This window comes from Gymnogyps californianus, chromosome 21 (assembly GCF_018139145.2).
Source record: "Gymnogyps californianus isolate 813 chromosome 21, ASM1813914v2, whole genome shotgun sequence".
Classification (NCBI taxonomy): domain Eukaryota; kingdom Metazoa; phylum Chordata; class Aves; order Accipitriformes; family Cathartidae; genus Gymnogyps; species Gymnogyps californianus.
The window spans coordinates 5,056,607-5,075,708 of record NC_059491.1 but is presented as its reverse complement, the minus strand read 5'-3'; the positions used below and the strand labels follow the sequence as shown (position 1 = coordinate 5,075,708).

The following is a 19,102-nucleotide window of genomic DNA, read 5'->3' as shown; positions in this document are numbered from 1 at the left end:
TTCCACCTGAGACATATTGATGAAGAATCATTTACATAGCTGGAGGTAAAACTACAACTTTTACCCTGGGAACAATGTTGAAGGAAAAACAAACTCTTTTCGCTAGCAGGAAAGTGCAAAATTTTTGTCTTCGAATTTTGGTCCAGAAATAGATAATGTTTGTTTTCATTAAGTCTTTAAAAATACTTACAAAGAAGAGAAGATGTATTTCACAGAAGCAAACATTCCAGCCAGCCTAAACAGAACTAGGACTGGGAAACTGTACCAGACAAGTATTAACTACATTAAGCGCTTACACTATATGCTACAAGGGTGAGTGTGCCTCTCAAAATAAAATAAAGAGCTTCACTGTTTATTATTACTGTATCATCATTTAAAATGTGGCAGCAGCCAGGATTTGAGTGAGGTTGGATCTCCCCTCACATCAGCAGGATGCACTTAAGCAGCTAAATTTGCTGCCTCAAAGGATTTTTGCAGGTCTCACCCTGCCCCTTTCCATGACACTGGCCACGCTACAAACTCACTGCCTTAGTTTCTCTTTCAGGACAGTGGGAACAGCAACGTTTAGCATTGGATCACTTAAGAGATTAGCGTTTGCAATGTGATTTGCAAATTACAACAACTGATACCATACCAAACTGTTTTGTATGATACTCGCAGATCTTCTACTTGGTGACGCAGAGACTAATATTAACTTGGGTTGGTGAAAAACAGAGTCACAGTAACATTTTCTTTCTCTAAGCAACCTGGGCAGCTTGTTACGATGGAATTTTATACTCTTCTGCATTTTTTTCCTCATACCTCAGTGCTGGTTTTTTTCCTCCTTGATTGCCGAGTTGAGGCCCAGAAAGACCAAGCGACTCTCCAACACAGGGGTATGCAGGATCTGGAATAGAGCAGCAAATCTACTCCCAGATCTCCCCTGTGCAAAGCTAGCACGCAAACCACTGTGCTGACCTTCCTCACGATGGACATTCCAGAGCCCTGTGGCTCTCAGGCCCTAAAAAGGTGTTTAAAAATCTCCATCATCTTATTCTTAGAAGCAACTTTTTGGGATCGCCCAACAGAGGAAAAAAATTGAGAAGGAATATTATTTCCTATTATTTTCATAGTATAAGCTTCCCCCTGGCCCCCTTCTTTATTGCTGGCTTTTCTGCTATCCCCACAAAAAGGGGAAAAACAGAGAGTACCACAAACAAGCAAAGTCTTTAAAATCAGTCACCTAAAACCAGAGAGAGAGGGGATTCTGGCAGGGAAGAGCCTTCAGGAAAGTTCTCCACCAGCCCAAAAGCAAAACCATCCACCCCAGTGCAGAGATCAGCAGTAAGTCACAGCCCGAGGGACAATTTTGGCCAGTCCTTGGGATGGGTCCCCTGGCACACAGTTTGGTCAGAAAGAGCTGCTCAGCGCTAGGATGGCATCCAGTAGCCTTGTACATTTTAATACAAGGGTAGGAATGGACATCTCCAGCAAAGCCTAGGTGTTTTGCAAGTCCAGCTGAGCGTGGATATGCTCCTTGCGTAACACCCCTAGGAATAAACCTTCTTCCTATTAGAACGCTTAGAACTGGCATCACCCTCCACATTCGCTCTCTTACCCGGGTAAATGAGACACACTTCCTACGGTAGACAGCAATCAGCCTTACACTGCCACGCTGGGTGGAGAGGCGCTGCCTATGAGCACACACATGATGCACTACATGCACATATAAAATAAGAGGTGAACTACATGCAAAACAGCAAAACAAGACACACAGAACGTGCATTTAAGACAGGCATTGTGTCTAAGCTATTGACAAAAACCCCAACTCACTCCCACACGTGTATCTCGTACCACATCCTTTGGGTCATCTGGAATTTTTATCATCAATAGTTGCAGCATTTGCTTCTTTTCTCTGGGACTTGAGGGGAAAAAAAAAAAGGCACATTCTTCTGCAAAAATTGTATGTCATTATGATTTGCAGACTGGGTTTTGCACATACAAGACATGCTACTTCTTTCTGAATATATGTTGTCCAGGTCCTCATCCCAATGGCTGCCTTTCAAAGCCAAAGCACTGCACTCCTGGTAGCTCATCTTCCCTCAATAACCACAAAAAAGTGACAGATTTATTTATTTATTCATTCATTTTAAATCTTTTTCCTTCAAGTTTCCAGGAAGACCATGCTGCTCATTTGTCAGGGCTTATTTCAAGGAAAATACTTGAATATTTGAAAATTTGGGGGGTGGGAGGAAGTCCCACTCGTTTAACTGGTGCTTTAGCTGAGTCTAGCACATTAAATAAGTCATCTTCTCCTAAACAGATAATAAAACTGTCCATATCGGTAAACAACACTGAATATTCAAATTCAGTTATTAAATCAATTGAATGATGGCAGTTTCCACGTGCAGACAGTCTTAATTGCTTACTAGAAGAGTTTGCAGTCTATCTTCATATTTGTACATTTTACAGCCCTGAGTAATGAGGCTTCACCTAAGTGATTTTTTCATTTTAACAGAAGGACAGCGATATAATACAAATTACCCCAGCTTACACACTTTTGCATATACAACTGCTCAGTCGGTTGGAGAATCGTAAAGATCTTAAACTGAATTTGATACAGCTTTATTTCCACTAGGTCCTCAATAGCCAGCTTCTGTATTAGTATGACAAGCACACAGCAACTCACCCCCACATCTCTCAAATAGGAAAATTTTCGGTCTTATCCAGACTGCCTGGAAGTTCCTTTTCTAAATTGTCTCTGCTTTAAGCCTGTTGTGCACCATCACAAAGACCTGAAGTCCAGCTTTACCCTTACACTAAGAGGAAAAAAACATCAAACAAAAGCAGCCATAAAGCACCTGCAGATTGTGGTGCTGGTGGGGGCTCAGCAAGATGACAACTTTGCATTGAATTTCCTATTTTATTTCCTTGTTACCTGCAACAGGAAAAAACTCAACCTCTCATTTCCTTCCTCCTGCCCACTTTCTGTTCAGTGTTTTGAGTGACTGGTGTAAATTAGCTACAGTCAGGAGCCAGATTTTCAATTTGCTCTTTTTCTAAAGGCCATGGGTAGAAAGACACAGAGCAAAGTCTCCTGGATAAAATGAGAAAATGACAGGGGCAAGGAGAGGACAGTAACAGACACACATAGTTCACAGAACTCCCAGGCAGCAAGAGGCATGATGCTTGGATGCCTATAGGAAGAAACCAGGGGCACACTACTGTCAAAAAGGAGATGGATTGCGCCACGGAGTTCAAGCACAACTTTGGCAAGGCAATGCTTTCAGAATTAGGCTTGGAAATTTAATGGAAAAGTTTAGTGAAATCTGTGCAACCTCTTTCCATAAATAAGCACCAGCTTCATAGGTATGTGCTATTATGTACAGCACGGTAATATTGCCAAAGCACACTGCCAAGCCACACTGCTTTGCGTGACTTTGAGAATGAAATGATCTAGAGTTCCCATCAGAGATACCAAGAAACATGGAAACCGCTTGAAAACATAGACTGAACACAGCCATTTGCTAGAGTTCCGCAAGAGGGGATGTACCTTGTTTCCAATGACCTGAGCATAAAACCCTACTTCTAGAAAGAAAAGTTTTGAAAGAATTAGCAACAAGAAACAAGGCACCAGAAAAAGGAACTATTCCATTCACATTAGTGTCAGCAAAGAGTCTCTCTCTACCATCCCATTTCAAACTGCTATATTCTCAGCCAAAGAGCAGCACTCTCATGATGGGAAACCGCAAGAAACTTTGCTTGCTTTGCTCAGAGGTCAGAGATGCCAAGTCTTGAGGTAGATGTTTTGCTGGGAAGCACTGGCTTCAACACTGTGCAAAGAGCTTATGGGCACTGAACTGCCTGTAGCATGAAGACTGCCGTGCTTTGCAAGCTGGGCAATCCCAGCATTGTCACTATGGTGCAAATGCACATGCCTTGCAAAATTGCAAACTGTATCAGCAACTGTCTCGGGCTATGCAGGCTGGAGAATTGGGGGGCAAAAGTAAAACATGACTGAATGCCTCTTGTTGTGGTTATCTACTTGCTAGACGTGTGGCTCACCAGTCAGATGCCCAACAGGCTAACAAGCCTCCTGCAGACGTATGGCACGGCACCCCAATGAACCCCTGATGGCAGCATTTCCTGCCTGCTTCTGTGGTGACCACACACCACCCACCTGCTCATCTGTCAGGTTCCTTTGGGACGCTCTGGGGAACCAAGATGCTCACTCAACTCTCTAAAGAAAAGTTTGCAAAGAAAAGGGGCCTTTAAAGACATCTCCTCCCCGCCCCCAAAAGGCCCCAACAAAAATATACCTAGCTACTACACACATGATTCCTTCCATGGCAAAAGCAAAAGAAATTCACAAGCCCTTTGACACTAAAAATACATCCTTCCTCCTCCTCAGACTTCTCCTTTTACAGAAGCATTTCTCTTTCTGTGCCATTTCCCAGCCTGTCACACTTGTCTCTTCTACTAGCTCCCACTGTGGAGCCAGATAAATGCCCTCTCAAAACACAGAGCTCCTGATGATGCCATATGGGCTTTTAATGTCATGCCATTACAACCCGAGCCACAGCACCCACTTACAGACCATTCAGTGCTAACAGGTCATGCCCTGACTATTCCTCCATGCACGTTATTTATTTGCCATTCTTCTCTTCCTTCAATACTTTATTGATTGCCACTGCTTACTCCTGTGCTCTCTGCTTGTGCATTCCCCGTGTTGGGAGGTCATATGCAGCAGTGGGGGAACGGAGGCTAGCACTACTTTCTGTTCCTGTTCCTGAAACACCAGACAGTCTTTTCCCTGTGTCACACAAATATCCACACAGCAAACTTTAAGATCAGAGTAGCTCCCTCAGATTAGCAAAAAACAAGCCAACCAACCCCTCAAAACCCACACCTGATCTTTTTTTCACTGCTGAATCAGAACCAGCAAAAGCCCACAGAGATTTGAAACGTATTTTGCCAAGAGGAGAGATGCACAAGTACATGCATCTGATCTCATTTACCAGAATGGCTGAGCTCTTGTCCCCCATGGCTCCTGTCTTTACTGAACCTTTGTCTTCCCTTATCTCTGATAACGGACACCCCAGCATGTTTGGTGATAACAGATTACTTGGCACTGGGAATTGCTCAATCCAGAGCATCATAGCATTTTTCCCACTCCTCTTCCTAAGCCTCTTTTGTGGGGTCCAGCTGACCAAAGGAGGAAAGGCAGTTGAACATCTACTCAATTTACAAAGGACAAAAAACAGCATGTGAAATCCTGCTATGTTGCAAAAAAGTAAAGATGAGGACACCTGACGAACCTGCACAGGAAAGAGAGCTCACAGAGCAAAGTCTTCCCCTTCAGGCACTTTTGATAGCAAAATGACCAGTCATGGGACAATCAAACCTTGATTAATTTTTTATCACCTCCTTGATGATCAGTGTTTCCAGCTCATAGACAGATGGTTGTGCCTGCTACCTTGGCTGTACTTTGGAGACCTTGTAGCTGCAAGCTGGCATGGGTAAACACATGTCCTGGTAGTTCTGCTCACATATGAATTAGCAAAGACTGAATGAGCCCAGTAAACAGTGCTCCCATCATCTGGGTCCAGGGGAAAGTCATCTTCCTCCATGCTGGCAGCATCAGGAAAAGACACTGAGTGTGAATTGTCCAGCAGTACTCCCCACTTACTCCCTTGGGATCAGTCTTATAGCAGAAAATTAAAAGCAGTCACACTGCTTCGCTTATGTCACAAAAAATAGAGGAAGAGGCCATTAAGAAAAAAAAGCAAAGCAGCATAACTGATTCTGAAAACAGTTTTTCTCTGCTCTGAATGAGGAGTCAGCAGCTGTGATTGCATGTGTGCAAATTCCCCCAAAGTTTCCCTGAAACTTTCCATTAGAGAGGCAACTGAGCTCTAGTAAAGACAGCCATTAAGTTTATGCTGATACTTGTTTATTTACTTCAATTAAGATATCTGTTCGATCTTAGGTGACTGAATCACCTCTACTACATATGTGTAGTTGACCCTCCCTGAAGGAAAGGAGCAGGTCAGCAGTTCTACAGATCGCAAGTGCTCAGATGTCATCTGGCTGTAATGGGGTTTCTCCCTGCAGTGCTTTCCTCCCCTTTTTAGCTGGTTGCCTTAAGTGAAGAACAATGTTCTGGTGGGAGGACTGGGAACTGCCAACTGACAGGCTGTTTTCTTTAATGTATAAGACAGTTGTAGCTTTTATGCTATCTGCTTAGGTAATACAGAAGCAGATCTCTGCAAGAGATTGCATAGAGCCAGGTGAGAGACCAGTCAGATGCAGCTCTCGAGGAGGAGAGAGCATCTGCTAAATTCTAGACAGAGGCGCCTGGAAGACTTGTCCTGGGAAACAAATCCAGGAGGATAACAACCCTAGGAATTAATCTGGAAGACATGAACGGGCATCACCATGAAATCACCAATGACAAAGTTACATTCAGCAAACAGTAGAGACTCACTGTTAAATCTTATTAAACTACATCCTTGCATCACAGTAGACAGGTCTGCCCACAAATCAGAGACCACAGCATTACAGTGCAAAAAAATCATTCATATGTTTGCTGGTGGCTCTGGAGGGAACTGTAAAATGAAGGAGAAAATTGAATCCTAATGGAAGCCTGTTCCTGTCATTTGGGAACCTGGACTAACCAGCATTCTGGCCAGTTACTTTACAGCCCTGGTACCAATTCATATATGGAAAAGCCAGGCAATCCTTCTCAACAAACATTTGCACAAGCTGTTCTTGCCTCTCCTTGTATCACTGGTCATATCTGGTACCACTGGTAACACCTCTTGAAAAGCCACAAAAACGGCATTTAATCTGCAGGAGCCAAGAGTGCGCAACTTAAATGAGGAGATGTCCCCTCCCTCCTTGCCCTACTCTAATGTGCATGCAAAGCTCATACATTAATTTTTCATCTCTCTCCCCAGCCACTGATTAAAGGGACGCCTTACCCAATTCCCCTTCCTTTTCTATCTCCAGTGAAGTCCTATCTTTCCATGCTTTGGCAGCTGTTTTTCTCCTCCTCCCTACCCATTTGCCTGCTGTTGTCTTGCTAATTATTTTTACAAGGCTCAGTAATTGATGTAATCTTTCCCATTTTTCATCTCCTTCCTACAGCACTGTCTGGCAAGCAAGGAACTCCAGAAGCAGCTGTGCTCAGTTGGCTGCCCATCCGCCTCCTGCAGAGAGGAACCATCCCCAGAACACGACTTTGCAACCTAACCCTCTATTTACCTTTCTCTGGACTCTGCAACTATTATCCAGAGGAGCAGCTTTTGAAGTCACTTAGCAACATGTTAGCAAACCAAGGCTCTGATGTCACCAATAAAAATAGCATCTCAGAAACACCCATTCGTCTCATTCCTTGAACCCAAGTTACCTGTAGCCATCTAGCTCCATTCCTCCAAAAGTGTTGCTTCTAGAGAATTTATCTTTGACTCACTGGCAGACAAGGCAGCACCACAGTGATTTCCGACTAAAAATAATCTCCCATTCTGCAACAATCACACTGACTAGAGCACAGGACTCCTTGTGCCTCTCTCCAAAGCACATGGCATTGAACAAGAGCACAGATCAGATACTAAAGTGAACATGATACTGGTCCTATGTGGTAGAGTAGCTCCCTCAACCCTACTAGTTATTCATCTACCAAAGATGAATTACGGATTTAACTAGAGTGAATAGAGACTCACTCATGTTAAGTCTGTGGGCAACTGGAAAAAATGTTTTCAAACAACATTGTCAACAAGTCCTGTTCAGGAGAGGACTCTGCTATAGGTTTGACTCAAGCAGGACACCTCACAGTGCAGTTCCCTCATCCCAATGGTATCCTAGAAATAGCTTTCTTCACATTTTGCCTTTTACTGATGATCAAACAGACCATTTCCCCCTCTCAAAACAGAGGGGACAAAACATAGCAGTAAATACAGGAATTACACTGACAGCAGAGTTCCTAATGCAACTTCTTGTTTTTCTATGAATGCTGTCAGGCATCTGAAAAACAGAAGTCACAGCTCTCAAGAATTTTCAGTTCTTTGCAAACCGTTAGCAATTGCTGCCTGGCTCACAGATTGGGATTCACTTCTCTGAGCAGTTCACTATCGTCCAGCCTTTGCACAAGCTGTGAGCTGCCCAAGGTCATGGAAAGGTAGCACAACTCGTAACTGTTGCACTTCAAACTAGATGCTTGCTCATTTCACACACTAAGCAAACCTGGACTGCATGGGGTTTTTTAAAGCATAAAATCCCAAATTCTGCAGTAATCAGCACGGGTGGTTCATCTTTCAGCATTATTCTGACACTAACTACATCTGATTGATTATCACAAGATGCCTAAGAATAGGACAAATTCTAGTTTTGTCCATTCAAGAGCAGCTGAGGAAGACAACTGCCAAAGAGGAAAATTAATGGACAGTTCCGCTGCAATCGCACAGCACTGAGCAATGCATTTCTGAGGAGCACGTGCATACCACAGCACCACCTCCTCAGAGAGCCTCTTCTGTGGTACACAATGTCGGGATCACACCCAGAGAAATACATAAGGATGCAGTGCCTTTTCCAGAGCCTGCCCCAGACCTTTTGCAAGTGTCACCAGAGGCTTCTTCCAGCCTACTAACCTTCACCCCCTGTCCTCCTTGCTGCTTGCAGCTTGTTGTTTCAAAGAGCAGTGGTGTGAAAAAACAGGAAGCCATGCAGAGAAGAGAGAGAATACAGATTGAGGCACGAAACTGCAGCAGCAACAGCTCCCCCAACACACACCCCACCCCCTCTTCCCTTCCCACCCCCTTACCACAGGCCACGTTCTCACTGAGAAACGCTGTACTTGCTCTTGACGGGAAACTGGTTACGGAGTTGCACGGCCAGAGAGCCACTGAGGGAGGGGAAATCCAGCAGCATGAAGGGAAACGCATCTTACTAGGTTCTGCTGGTCTTGGGGGCGGGGAGAGGTGGGAGTGCAGTTGATATTACGAGAGCCAGACCAAACCCACAGGTATCAGAGGTTCCCGGAGTGCCTGCTACACTTTGCTATCAACGTGAGCCCTAGCACACGCTGTCCGCTCCTGTGTGGCGGAAAAGGCAGGACTGAGCGCAAAGAGCTCCCATTATTGCGCTCTCTTCTTTAGGAGGCTGTGCTGATGGGGATGGCTGGGTGTGACCTCGGACCACGCAGAGGCCCTGCGTCTTGCAGCCAGGTTCTGGAAATGCTGCAGGAGCAAGGCAGGCGGAGGGCCTGTTCCAGATCTATGTGGGGTCTGCAGCCTCCCTGCCGCGCTCAGAGAGATGCCAAACTGACTGCAACCAGCAACTGCCCTCCAATACAGAGAATAATGACCAAGAGACTTTGGGGAGAACAGACTGGAGAGGGTACAGCACACCCAGAGCATCTGGGGGAACGGGAGCTGTACCTTACCTCCCTCCAGACAATGCATGAAGCATCATTTCCCATACATCCCCCTCTCAGAGCTCCCTTGTTGCTCTCACTCTCACTGGGAACTGGGATTGCTCCTTGCCTCCCCTTCTCTTCGCCTGTGTTACTTATCCCTTGCTAAGGCAGCTGGCCTTTCCACCACCACTGTCAGCCACCACTTTGAGCACACTACGTTCAAGAAGTTCAACAAATTTTACTGCAATTCTTGTAGGCTAAAGAGGGATTTTTGAAGGGAGATGCAAGACTGAATTGTTGCCCATTTGTCCCTTTTGCAGCCTCTGCAGTAGGCCATTCACAGCTATTAGCTCGCTTTTTAAAGCGCTGCTCTCTCTGTAGCTTGGATAGGGTATTCTTGGTCCCTCGTGCACAGGAAAAGTCCTAAAGCTAGACTAGCTGTGGGAGGTAACACAGTACTAATTCCCACTCTGAAGGTCCCTGGGCCATGGAGTAAAAGGAACAGGTCAAAACTGACACTATTCCACAGGCAGCTCTGCATCCATTTTATGCTCTAAACTTCAAGGAAAAAGTATGTAACTCCCTTATCCCCAAGAGTTCAGACTTGCAGCTTCAAATATCTACTGAGGACCATTCTACAGACTATCTGAGCTTTATCTATGACCTACTGCATTCAAAAAGGTCTTAGCACCATTTTTACGCTCTTATATAACCTGTTTAAGGAATAAGGATTCTGAGTCGCATCTATCTATTGAAGAGGGACAGTGGATCAGCTTGTCTACAGCTCTCAGCATTCACAGCTCTCCCAACTCACCCTCTGTTGGCAACTTCCGACAAAAAGGTTTCTATTTTGCAGGAGTCTTCACTGCTCACACCCTTATCTTTTCAGTCTTCTACATAAGGCTGAGAGATTAAAAGGGTGGAGATGAGGAAACAACAGTTAGGGGCAAAAACACTAGTCGGGAACAGAAAGGCCAAGCAAACCACTGACAAACAAGCAAACACTCTGGCTTCCATTTCATATGAAGCATTTCCAACTCTATCTCTGCATGTAACCACGTCTATGTTTATGGCAACCAACTAACTGGATAAAACAAAAGGAAAAGAAGCAATGTCACAGGAATCCTGGTGACGTCGAAAGCAAGGGAAAAAGCCAAACACAAAATGCAGCTTTGCTAGTGCTTCTGGAGACCAGTGCTCAAAATTTAAAGCGAAGGCAGGTGGGCTAAGCATGCACAACCTGAGCCATAGACAGCTCAGGATCCATTATAGGCCTTAACATGTTAAGATACCAGCACGGCATCTCCCTACACTGTACTTAGCTTGGATTTTGTCAGTCAGAAGTTTTTTACATCTGTACTAATTCAGCACTGTGCACAGGTGAATTGTCCTTCTTTTCTACTGTTAATAACATATAAACCCACTTTTTTAATTGCTAAAACCAAAAGGGGAAGGAGTGAAGACAGATGTGAGGCAACACAATAGGAAAGAATTAAACAGTCTGATACCTACTGGTGGGAAAGGGGAATGCAGTATTTCCTCAGTCATTTTCAAAGCCTCTGTATTGCTTGCAAAGGGATATGCTGTGCTGTGGTTTATTTATAAAACCTATAAGAATGTTGACCAAAGGCTATAACTTGAAGAAAAATAAGCAGAGGTCAAGTTTTCTAAATGCAGTCACAAACCCAAGAGAAAGAGGCTTACCAATAAGACCCTCTGCTGTTAGAGGGATGCAAAACACAGGAGAGGCCCCAGTACTTCTGAGCTGCTAAAAGCCATGCAAATCATGAACAATCCCCCTGGTTTAAATGCAGTCAACATTGCAGTTTTCTGTTCCAGCCACAGAAGTAAGGGGGGGGGCGGGCAGTGAGAGTGCCTGAATGAGACTGAGGGGGATTCCCAGCACCTCCCTTCTTCGGCAGAGCTAGCCAGCTAGTCTTCCTAGGCTCTTAGGTTTTTTGTTTTGTCTTTTTAAATAGCTGATGAAGAGAGATTCTCCTACAAGCAGTGATTCAGAGCAGGGTCTTCATCTAAATGCTCTGAATCATTCTTTGGAAGAGACCATCTCTGCTGACAATTGAAGGAGCCTCTGGAGAAGGCAGACAGCTAAAAGAGATGATTAACCCTTCTGTGGCATTCACATCAAGACATCCATGCAAGAGACCTAACTATTTGCTATTGGGGCTGTGGCTCATTATCCAAACCTGCTCAAAAAAAGGACAAAGCAGGGGCAATAAGGAACATGAGAGGAAGAAGAACAAGGCCCCTTACAACGTGGTCTGCAATCCAAATATTTGGACCACAGACAGTTCAGCCATGTGCATCCCTACTATTCTTACAAGGAATACAGTAAATTCCACCTACATCTGATTGGACCTGCCCATAGGCCCCATCACCTTAAGAAAAATTAATCAAGCCCAGCGTGATGGGGGATGCTGCTGGGAGGGGGTGAGCAGGCGAAACCGCTGCAGGTGAAAATGGCAGTTGAACTCATAGTCCCATCTCCATTTGCAGACTTTTAGAATCTCCCTTCGACACTGCTCCAACGTGTATTTGTTTCATTTTCCAGAGGGGATGGAGATGCAGAGGTCTTTCACTAAAGACCCATTTCAGCCTCATTAATAAGGAGGCCTAACGTTGGTATGCTGGCACAAACACACCACCTAGTGGCAATCACAAACGGAAAAGCTGTGGAATCAATGAAGTGCTGGCAAATAAATCACTCTTACCCATTTAAACAGGCTGCTAAAAGTAATGAAGGGCCAACACGACACATGAACCCACTAGAGAGAGAAGACAAAGCTCCTTACTCTTCCATGTGTCCTCAAAAGCTTGGTAGACCTGTATATTTTTTTGAGAGAGATGAAAATCAAGAGCTGAACAACATAAAACTGCTGCATCTGTAATTACCTTGTATAATTTGACATTATTAGTATTTCTTGACGCACAGAATTCCTGTGCCCATTTATTCACAATGTTCATCTTAAAACAGGATTTAACTGGAAACTTGAGACTACTTTCTTATGCTTTGCCTGATATATTGTATTCTGTTTCACAGCCTCTACTGCCTACAAGAAATTCAGCATTTCATGCATCACATACAATTTTTTATCCATTGCACAAAGGCACTAGCACACCACTGAATTTAGTTTTGCCTGCCTTATGATGCCACAGGACAGCTACCGTGCAACCAGAACCTCACAGATAAAATGAAGCTTATAGTAGCTCTACCCTGATGAAAGGGATAGTTTGATTAACATAATTTGTTTCTCTGTACAGTTGCAGGAGCAACTAGTATGTATATGTAGCCACATATATTCACACAAGTAGTGGGGAAATGTATAAACCAGGCATTGGACAGGGATAGTCTTGTCTTTACTGTAGCACTGCCACTATCCCTTCAGACCTTTGCCACTTAATCCTAAGAAATATGGCTTTTCAACAAGAAGTGGTGCTCAAAGATCAGGAAAGAAAATTTATCTTAGGACTTGGAAGTCCAGTTTCTAATACACAGTATTATCTTTCAGGATTTAGCCCCATCCATATCTATTTCCTGTTCTTCAGAAACCTAACATGTAAACAGAGCTCTTGCTATGTATTTGTAATTATATAAAGCTTGAAATGTCATTTCTAGTCTCTCTACTGCATTTGTTGAATAAAACAGAGGCTTATGTACTGACCACAATTTACTTTTCTAGACAGTAAACATTTTTTGGATAGAAATGCCAGGGGCCTGAATGCTGTAGCTGTGAAGACTATTACACAGAAGTCTGCTGGTAAACTAGTTATAATTAAATACATCCAGAAAAGTTAAAAACTAGAACTGCTTCAGGAAATCCTGAGGACTTAACAAAAAACCCAACAAAATAAAAATACCCCACCTCCAAACACCAAGAACACCTCCCTCCCCCACCACTTTAAAAGCCAAACTTAATTGGGAAGATCATTTATTTACTCAGAGAATCACACACAAAGATGAAGGATAAGACAGTCTTTGAAGGATTTCAGACATACAAAAGAAGTTCCAGCTACTAAATCAGCAAAGACAGGGGATTAATAATAAATTAGCTGTTCCCAAATTTAAGTGCAACTGTAGAAGTCCAAACTGAAACACTTTTAAATGCTTGATATTAAAAAATCTTGAGAATATCATGTGTCCAGGACCCAAATTCACTAGTTAGTTTTGAAAACCTTGGACCAGATGTAGCTAATAATTTCCACTGTGCTCATCACCTCTTGTGTGAGAATGGATGCCTCAGACACTAGAGTCAGAGAGTCATCTGAAAGTTAAAACAGGAAATAACCAAAAAAAAGCCACAAAAACCAACAAAGTCCACTTTTGAGTATGACATGTCTATTTCTTGCTACATGCAGGATTACATGAGCTGGACAACGCCTGCAGTAAAGTGCTTGCTTAGTTGTCAGTTGCTGTAAATATTTGTAAATATAAACCACCATTTTGTTCTGCCCGTCTCAGCTGGGTCCTGGCCCACAACTGAAGCCTGTAGCTACTACCACAACACACACAAAGTAGAAATCGGCAACAAATACCTCCCTCTGAACCCATGCAAAGCCAACACTGCTGAGTGCCTCACGAGCCATGGGCACACAGCCTCCCAGAAAACCACCCGGACTGTTTTCTTCGGCCTATAAAATTAACTTTGTACACTCCTTATAATCTCTTATTTTCAAGGGGAATAATGGGGGCAGGAGTGATCTTTACTTAAAAGCACATAAAAGTAGTCTTATATATGCATTTGGTGGGAGTACACACAAGATGGCACCCACAATAGGGAAGGCAAAGAGCTCCCCTCACGCGACCCAGTGTGAGGGTGCCAAGTCATACAATAGGCCACTATGGAAGTAAGAAATTGCCATCACTTACCCCAGTCCATCCCCTGCCAGGCAACTGGTTCAGGTCTGGTTTCCACACAGAGGTACACACCTTGTACAAACCAAGAGCTAGCAGGGACCGAGGGCTCAGGCAAGCGTGGGTGCCCGGTGCAGGGAGAGCCTCTCAGCACCCCCACAACTCACTGGGACCAGCGGCGCCTGCAAAGAAGGTTCTGGGCCTCATTAGCACAGACAAGCTGCAGCTGCACGTGCTCCCAGGCCCCTGGGCAGGCTGCGGGGAGGACACTGCACCACCCAGCTGGCCCTGGAGCTTTGGGTAACGTGAGGTTACCTGAGAACAATTATTAACTGGCCCTTCAGAAACTGGAGCAGCTGTCGCCCCTCTCCAAGAGGGGTTATTCCACATTAAAAAACCAACCAAACAAACAAAAAACCCCAGAGAAACCTTCTCAAAAAGCCCCCTCTTGGGCCCCGGCTTTGCAGCCTGCACTGGGCATAAATTGCAGCCTTTACTGCATTTGGCAGGAGGGCGCAATTAAGATGACCCAGACTGGGACCGAGACACCCTTGCTGAGAGCAAGAAGCACCAAGAGCAGCATACAGAAATCCTTATACATGTAAAAACCTCCTGCACCACTTGTCGCCTCCCCAATGGAATTGGGATGGATTGAGCACAACGCTTGGCAAAAACAAGGGAAGCTGAGACTAGGAAGGAGAAGTGTAGGTGTTTGGCTTAAACGGAGCCTGGGGAAGGGGGAGGAAAGGTATTTCCCTAAGTGTATGATTGTTTGTGGTTTTTTTTCCCAGTACCTAAATCAGTGACTAGAAGTTGTACTAACTGGCAATAAATTCAATTAAGTAAAAAGCCCCTAAGTCAAGACTGTTTTGCCTGCAACAGGGCCACCTGGCAGCCCCACGGCCCACCACAGGGTTTCTAAGGAGACCCTGCGCACTGGACCTTTACCTGGGAAATACAAAATCAGAAAATCCCGTTCTTCATGGGGATGGGGTGTGATGGAGCCAGTGAGTGAGGGTGCCTGTCCCAGTGGCACTACAGCTAAGGCCATAAAACCCTGAGCAAGTGTTCTCCAAGACTTGATTTCTTTCTACTTCTAGCTCTGGAGATCCATGTATGAAAGCGCACACACACAAAAAACAGACACTTTCACTCTTCACGAGTTAGCTACACAAGAGAGTAGAAAGAGGATACCATCAGGGTCCGGGTCCATCTTACTAAGACTGGCTACACCACACTCAGAAAGCAGAACGGCACAATTAGTTTACACACAAGCAATCAGTTTATGCCCGAAGGCATAACAAGTGCATGCATGAGCTAAAAGTTCATGCATAAGCACACAACCGGTTCATGCATAAGGGCAAAGTTAGTTTATGCATGAGCGAACAATTAGTTAATACCTGGGCAAACAATTAGTTAATGCATGAGTGCACAATAAATTTCACATGTGACTCTGGACATTTTCACTCTTCACACATTACCTATAATGGAATAGGAAGAAGAGATATCAAAACAAGAAATACTGGGTCTATTTGTACGAATACCAGCTATGCCATGCCCTGAAGGCAATTCTATTTGAACAAAAACAATTATCCGAGAAAACAGATTGATTTGTTCTTCGTATGCACACCTCCATTCATTATTTTAGAATAAAATGGGAGTCCTTTAGAAGAAAAACAGTTATTACTCTTTCAAGCTCCAACGAGTAAGGTCCATTTTACAGAAAAGACAAATATCAGCTGAAACATCATCAGATTCAATAACCCGTACGGTGCTTAGCTGATAAAACAACCTGAGAGAAGCACACACAAAGAAAGTCAGACTTTCAGAAACTCTTCCTATTTTCCTAATTCTGTGTACAGTGGAATTAACGGGAGTGCAGAGGTCCAACTTAATACCCAAAATTCAGCAGCTGTAGTTTCACATACACGTATTGTTCACATATGCTCTAAACCGCAGCAGGGACTTAAAAACTTTGCCAAAACAGAAGCATGTATTATTTAAAACAAAAACCCTAGAATAATTTGTTTCAATTACATACAGACTTACCACCAGCTTCAAAATGCAACAATTCTTATGTACTTGCATGCCACTTTGGGCACTGAACGGATTTTATAACCAAAGTTCAAATACAGTTTTTCAAAGTATAGCAAGTGGTTTAGTGTTCAAGATTATCAGGAGCTACATGAAAAATGAAACAAAAAGAAAACAAAAAGCAACCTGAAAAATCATAAAACTGCAGTATCTTTAATACGTTGGCATCCTGTAAGAACAACCGTAAAGTTGTTACCCCAGCTAAATCTAACAGTATTTTCAGCATTGTTTCTATCATATCGCTAGAGTTTAAAGATGACATTCAGAATCACTTTGTAAGTATAAGAAAGTATAAAATAACAAATATAAAACTGGATTTAAGTTGCACCTTCTTTCAAGGATCATCAAGAAAGCGTCCAAATAGTTTAAGTACTTTCTGAAGCCACAACTCTTAGGAAGTACTATTTATTAAACAAGTCATAAAATGTAACATACAACAAGTGCTGCTCTTCACATAACACTATGTGAACTCTTCTCTCCCTTAAACTTAAAACACAGTTCTTATTAGAAGCATATTTTGTCTCTGGACCCTTATTCTGAGGGAAAAGCATAGAAACTACTCCCTCTGAAATTAAAAGGGGAAAAGACCCTTACATAGTAATTATAGCATCATTTATAGGAAACATGTTAACAATGAACATATGTAAACATATATAACAAGCAACAATATAAAATAACCCTTTACTATATGAAAAATCCCATATAGATTCACTTTAAATACAAACCCACAAGATTCCCAGTATTACTCCAAAGATCTTTGGGTTTTGTGTTTCGTTGTTGGGGTTTTTTTCCCCCCCAAACCAAAAAAATACATATATTGCTTCTTCATAAACCTTGAAAGAAAAGCTCCAAAATGAGTTTAAGGACACTTGAAAAAATAATTCCCCTGCATGAACCAAGTTTCACTTTTGCAAGGACTAGCATCCACATGACTCTTCATGTACTTTCAGATTCGAGAAGACACAAATACTGATTTAGCTTGCTCAAGTTCTGCAGCCCCCCTTCAGCCCTGCCTGAAGGTTCAAACAACAAAACCATAACACCCCCCCCACCCCAAATCCAAACGGATAAAGCAGTACAGAACCACAATTCACACTCCTCACAGCACCGAGGAGTGAAACAAGGTGGCACATCTTAGTCACTGCAACAGGAACTTTTCAGACCCATCTTCCTTCAGGCATTTCCAACAGCCGAGCGTTTCAAGTCCCGTTCTCAGAAATTCAGTCGAGATGCAGGAGCACCCCGAAACCCGCGGCAGCCAGCCGACTCAAGCTCTGCCAAGCAGAAGAGCGCCCGCCCCACGGCACCGCACCTCACGTCGGGGCCTTTATTTGAAGGAGGAGGGCAGCTTCGCCCCCAGCTCGCAGGTTACCCCAAGATCCAGGTCGGCCGGGCGCAGAGCCGCCCTCGCCCCGGCGCCGCCGGGAAGCGGCCAGGCGGGCAGCCCCTGCGGCGGCCCCAGGAAGCCGGGCGGGCCCCAACCGGGCAGCTCCGGGCAGCGGCAGCCACGGGGCAGGGGCAGCGGCAGCGCCGCGCAGGGACCGTGCGGGCAGCCGGCGGGGCCGCCGGGAAGCAGCGGCAGCGGCCAGGGCCCGGCGGCGGCGGCGGCGGCGGCGGGGGGGGCGGCGCGGCGGGAGGCGGCGGCGGCGGAGGGCGGCGCGGGCGGCGGCGGCGGCGGTAGTCGCCCCCGGGAACATGTCGTGGAAGGCGGGGTCCAGCGCCCAGTCGCCGCCGCGGCGGGGGGCGGCGGGGCCGCCGCGGCGGGGCAGGCGGCGGAAGCAGGGGTTGAGGCTGAGGTTGTGGCGGACGCTGTTCTGCCAGCCCTTGGGGCCGCCGCGGTAGTAGGGGAAGCGCCCCGCGATGTAGGCGTAGATGCCGCTCAGGGGCAGCCGCTGCTCGGGGCTGGCCCGGATGGCCATGGCGATCAGCGCCACGTAGGAGTAGGGCGGCTTCTGCAGCGCCTCCACCGCGCCCGGGCTGCCCCCCGCCGCCGCCGCCGCCCGCGGCTCGCCGGGGTCCGCCTCCCCCATGGCCCCGCTGCGCTCCCGGCCCCGCCGCCGCCCTTGTAAACCCTCTCCCCGCCTCCCCCCCCCCCCCCCCAGGCCCGGGCTGTTTGGGGTCGCGGGCGGGTCGGGACGTCGCTTTGGCTTCGCAAACCCAAATCCCGAGGAGCGGGTCAAAGGCGGCGCCGGGACGCCCGCCCGGCCCAACGGCGGCTGCGGGGGGGGGGGAGCGGGCCCGCCGGCTCCTTGCACGACAGGGAGCGGAGCTCAGGGCAAGGGCGGCAGAAAGGCCGGGGGGGGGGGGGGGGCATCCCCGGCAGAGTTCAGCGCTGCTGGGGCATCGGCAAGGGGAAGTACCTGCAGTAAAACCAGTCGAATATATTGATTCTTACCGTTTCAGTGAGATTAGGTGCTCAGCTGCACACCTATTACTTACAGATGCAAATGCATCTGGCACTTCTGCACCACACACCATCATCACTGTCCCAGCTGGTACCCCAGCATCATGGCCGCAAGGGGAAGTGTTAGCTTAGCAGATCCTCGCAGGTACCGAGGGGGAACGGCAGAGGAGCAGAGCTCTGTGCTGCAGCAGTCTTGATTTTATCAGTGTCACATTCGTGCAAACACTACAATTCACCAAATGCTTCAAAATATGTCCGTATATAAAGAATTATTAGCGGGATGATGCCAGTAATTTAATTAAAACACACGTCCTCCTTTGAAAAGTGTTTCTTTGATCAC

At 45.6% G+C, this 19,102-nt stretch overlaps 2 protein-coding genes across 3 annotated transcripts in view; both read right to left on the bottom strand.

Annotated features, from left to right (window-relative positions):
* PIK3CD (phosphatidylinositol-4,5-bisphosphate 3-kinase catalytic subunit delta) overlaps nucleotides 1–14,359 on the bottom strand; it is a 54,462-nt gene extending 40,103 nt beyond the window's left edge. For both annotated transcript variants that reach the window (XM_050909328.1, XM_050909329.1), the window contains exon 1: nucleotides 14,280–14,359. The gene's annotated coding sequence lies outside the window, so the exon portion shown is untranslated. The remainder of the gene's footprint in view (nucleotides 1–14,279) is intronic.
* Nucleotides 14,360–15,947: 1,588 nt separating this feature from the next.
* LOC127024917 (forkhead box protein D4-like) lies at nucleotides 15,948–18,388 on the bottom strand. Its single transcript, XM_050909657.1, is given in 3 exon segments — nucleotides 15,948–16,056; nucleotides 18,019–18,055; nucleotides 18,058–18,388. Coding segments are annotated over 3 exon segments (477 nt in total).
* Between the last annotated feature and the right edge of the window lie 714 nt (nucleotides 18,389–19,102).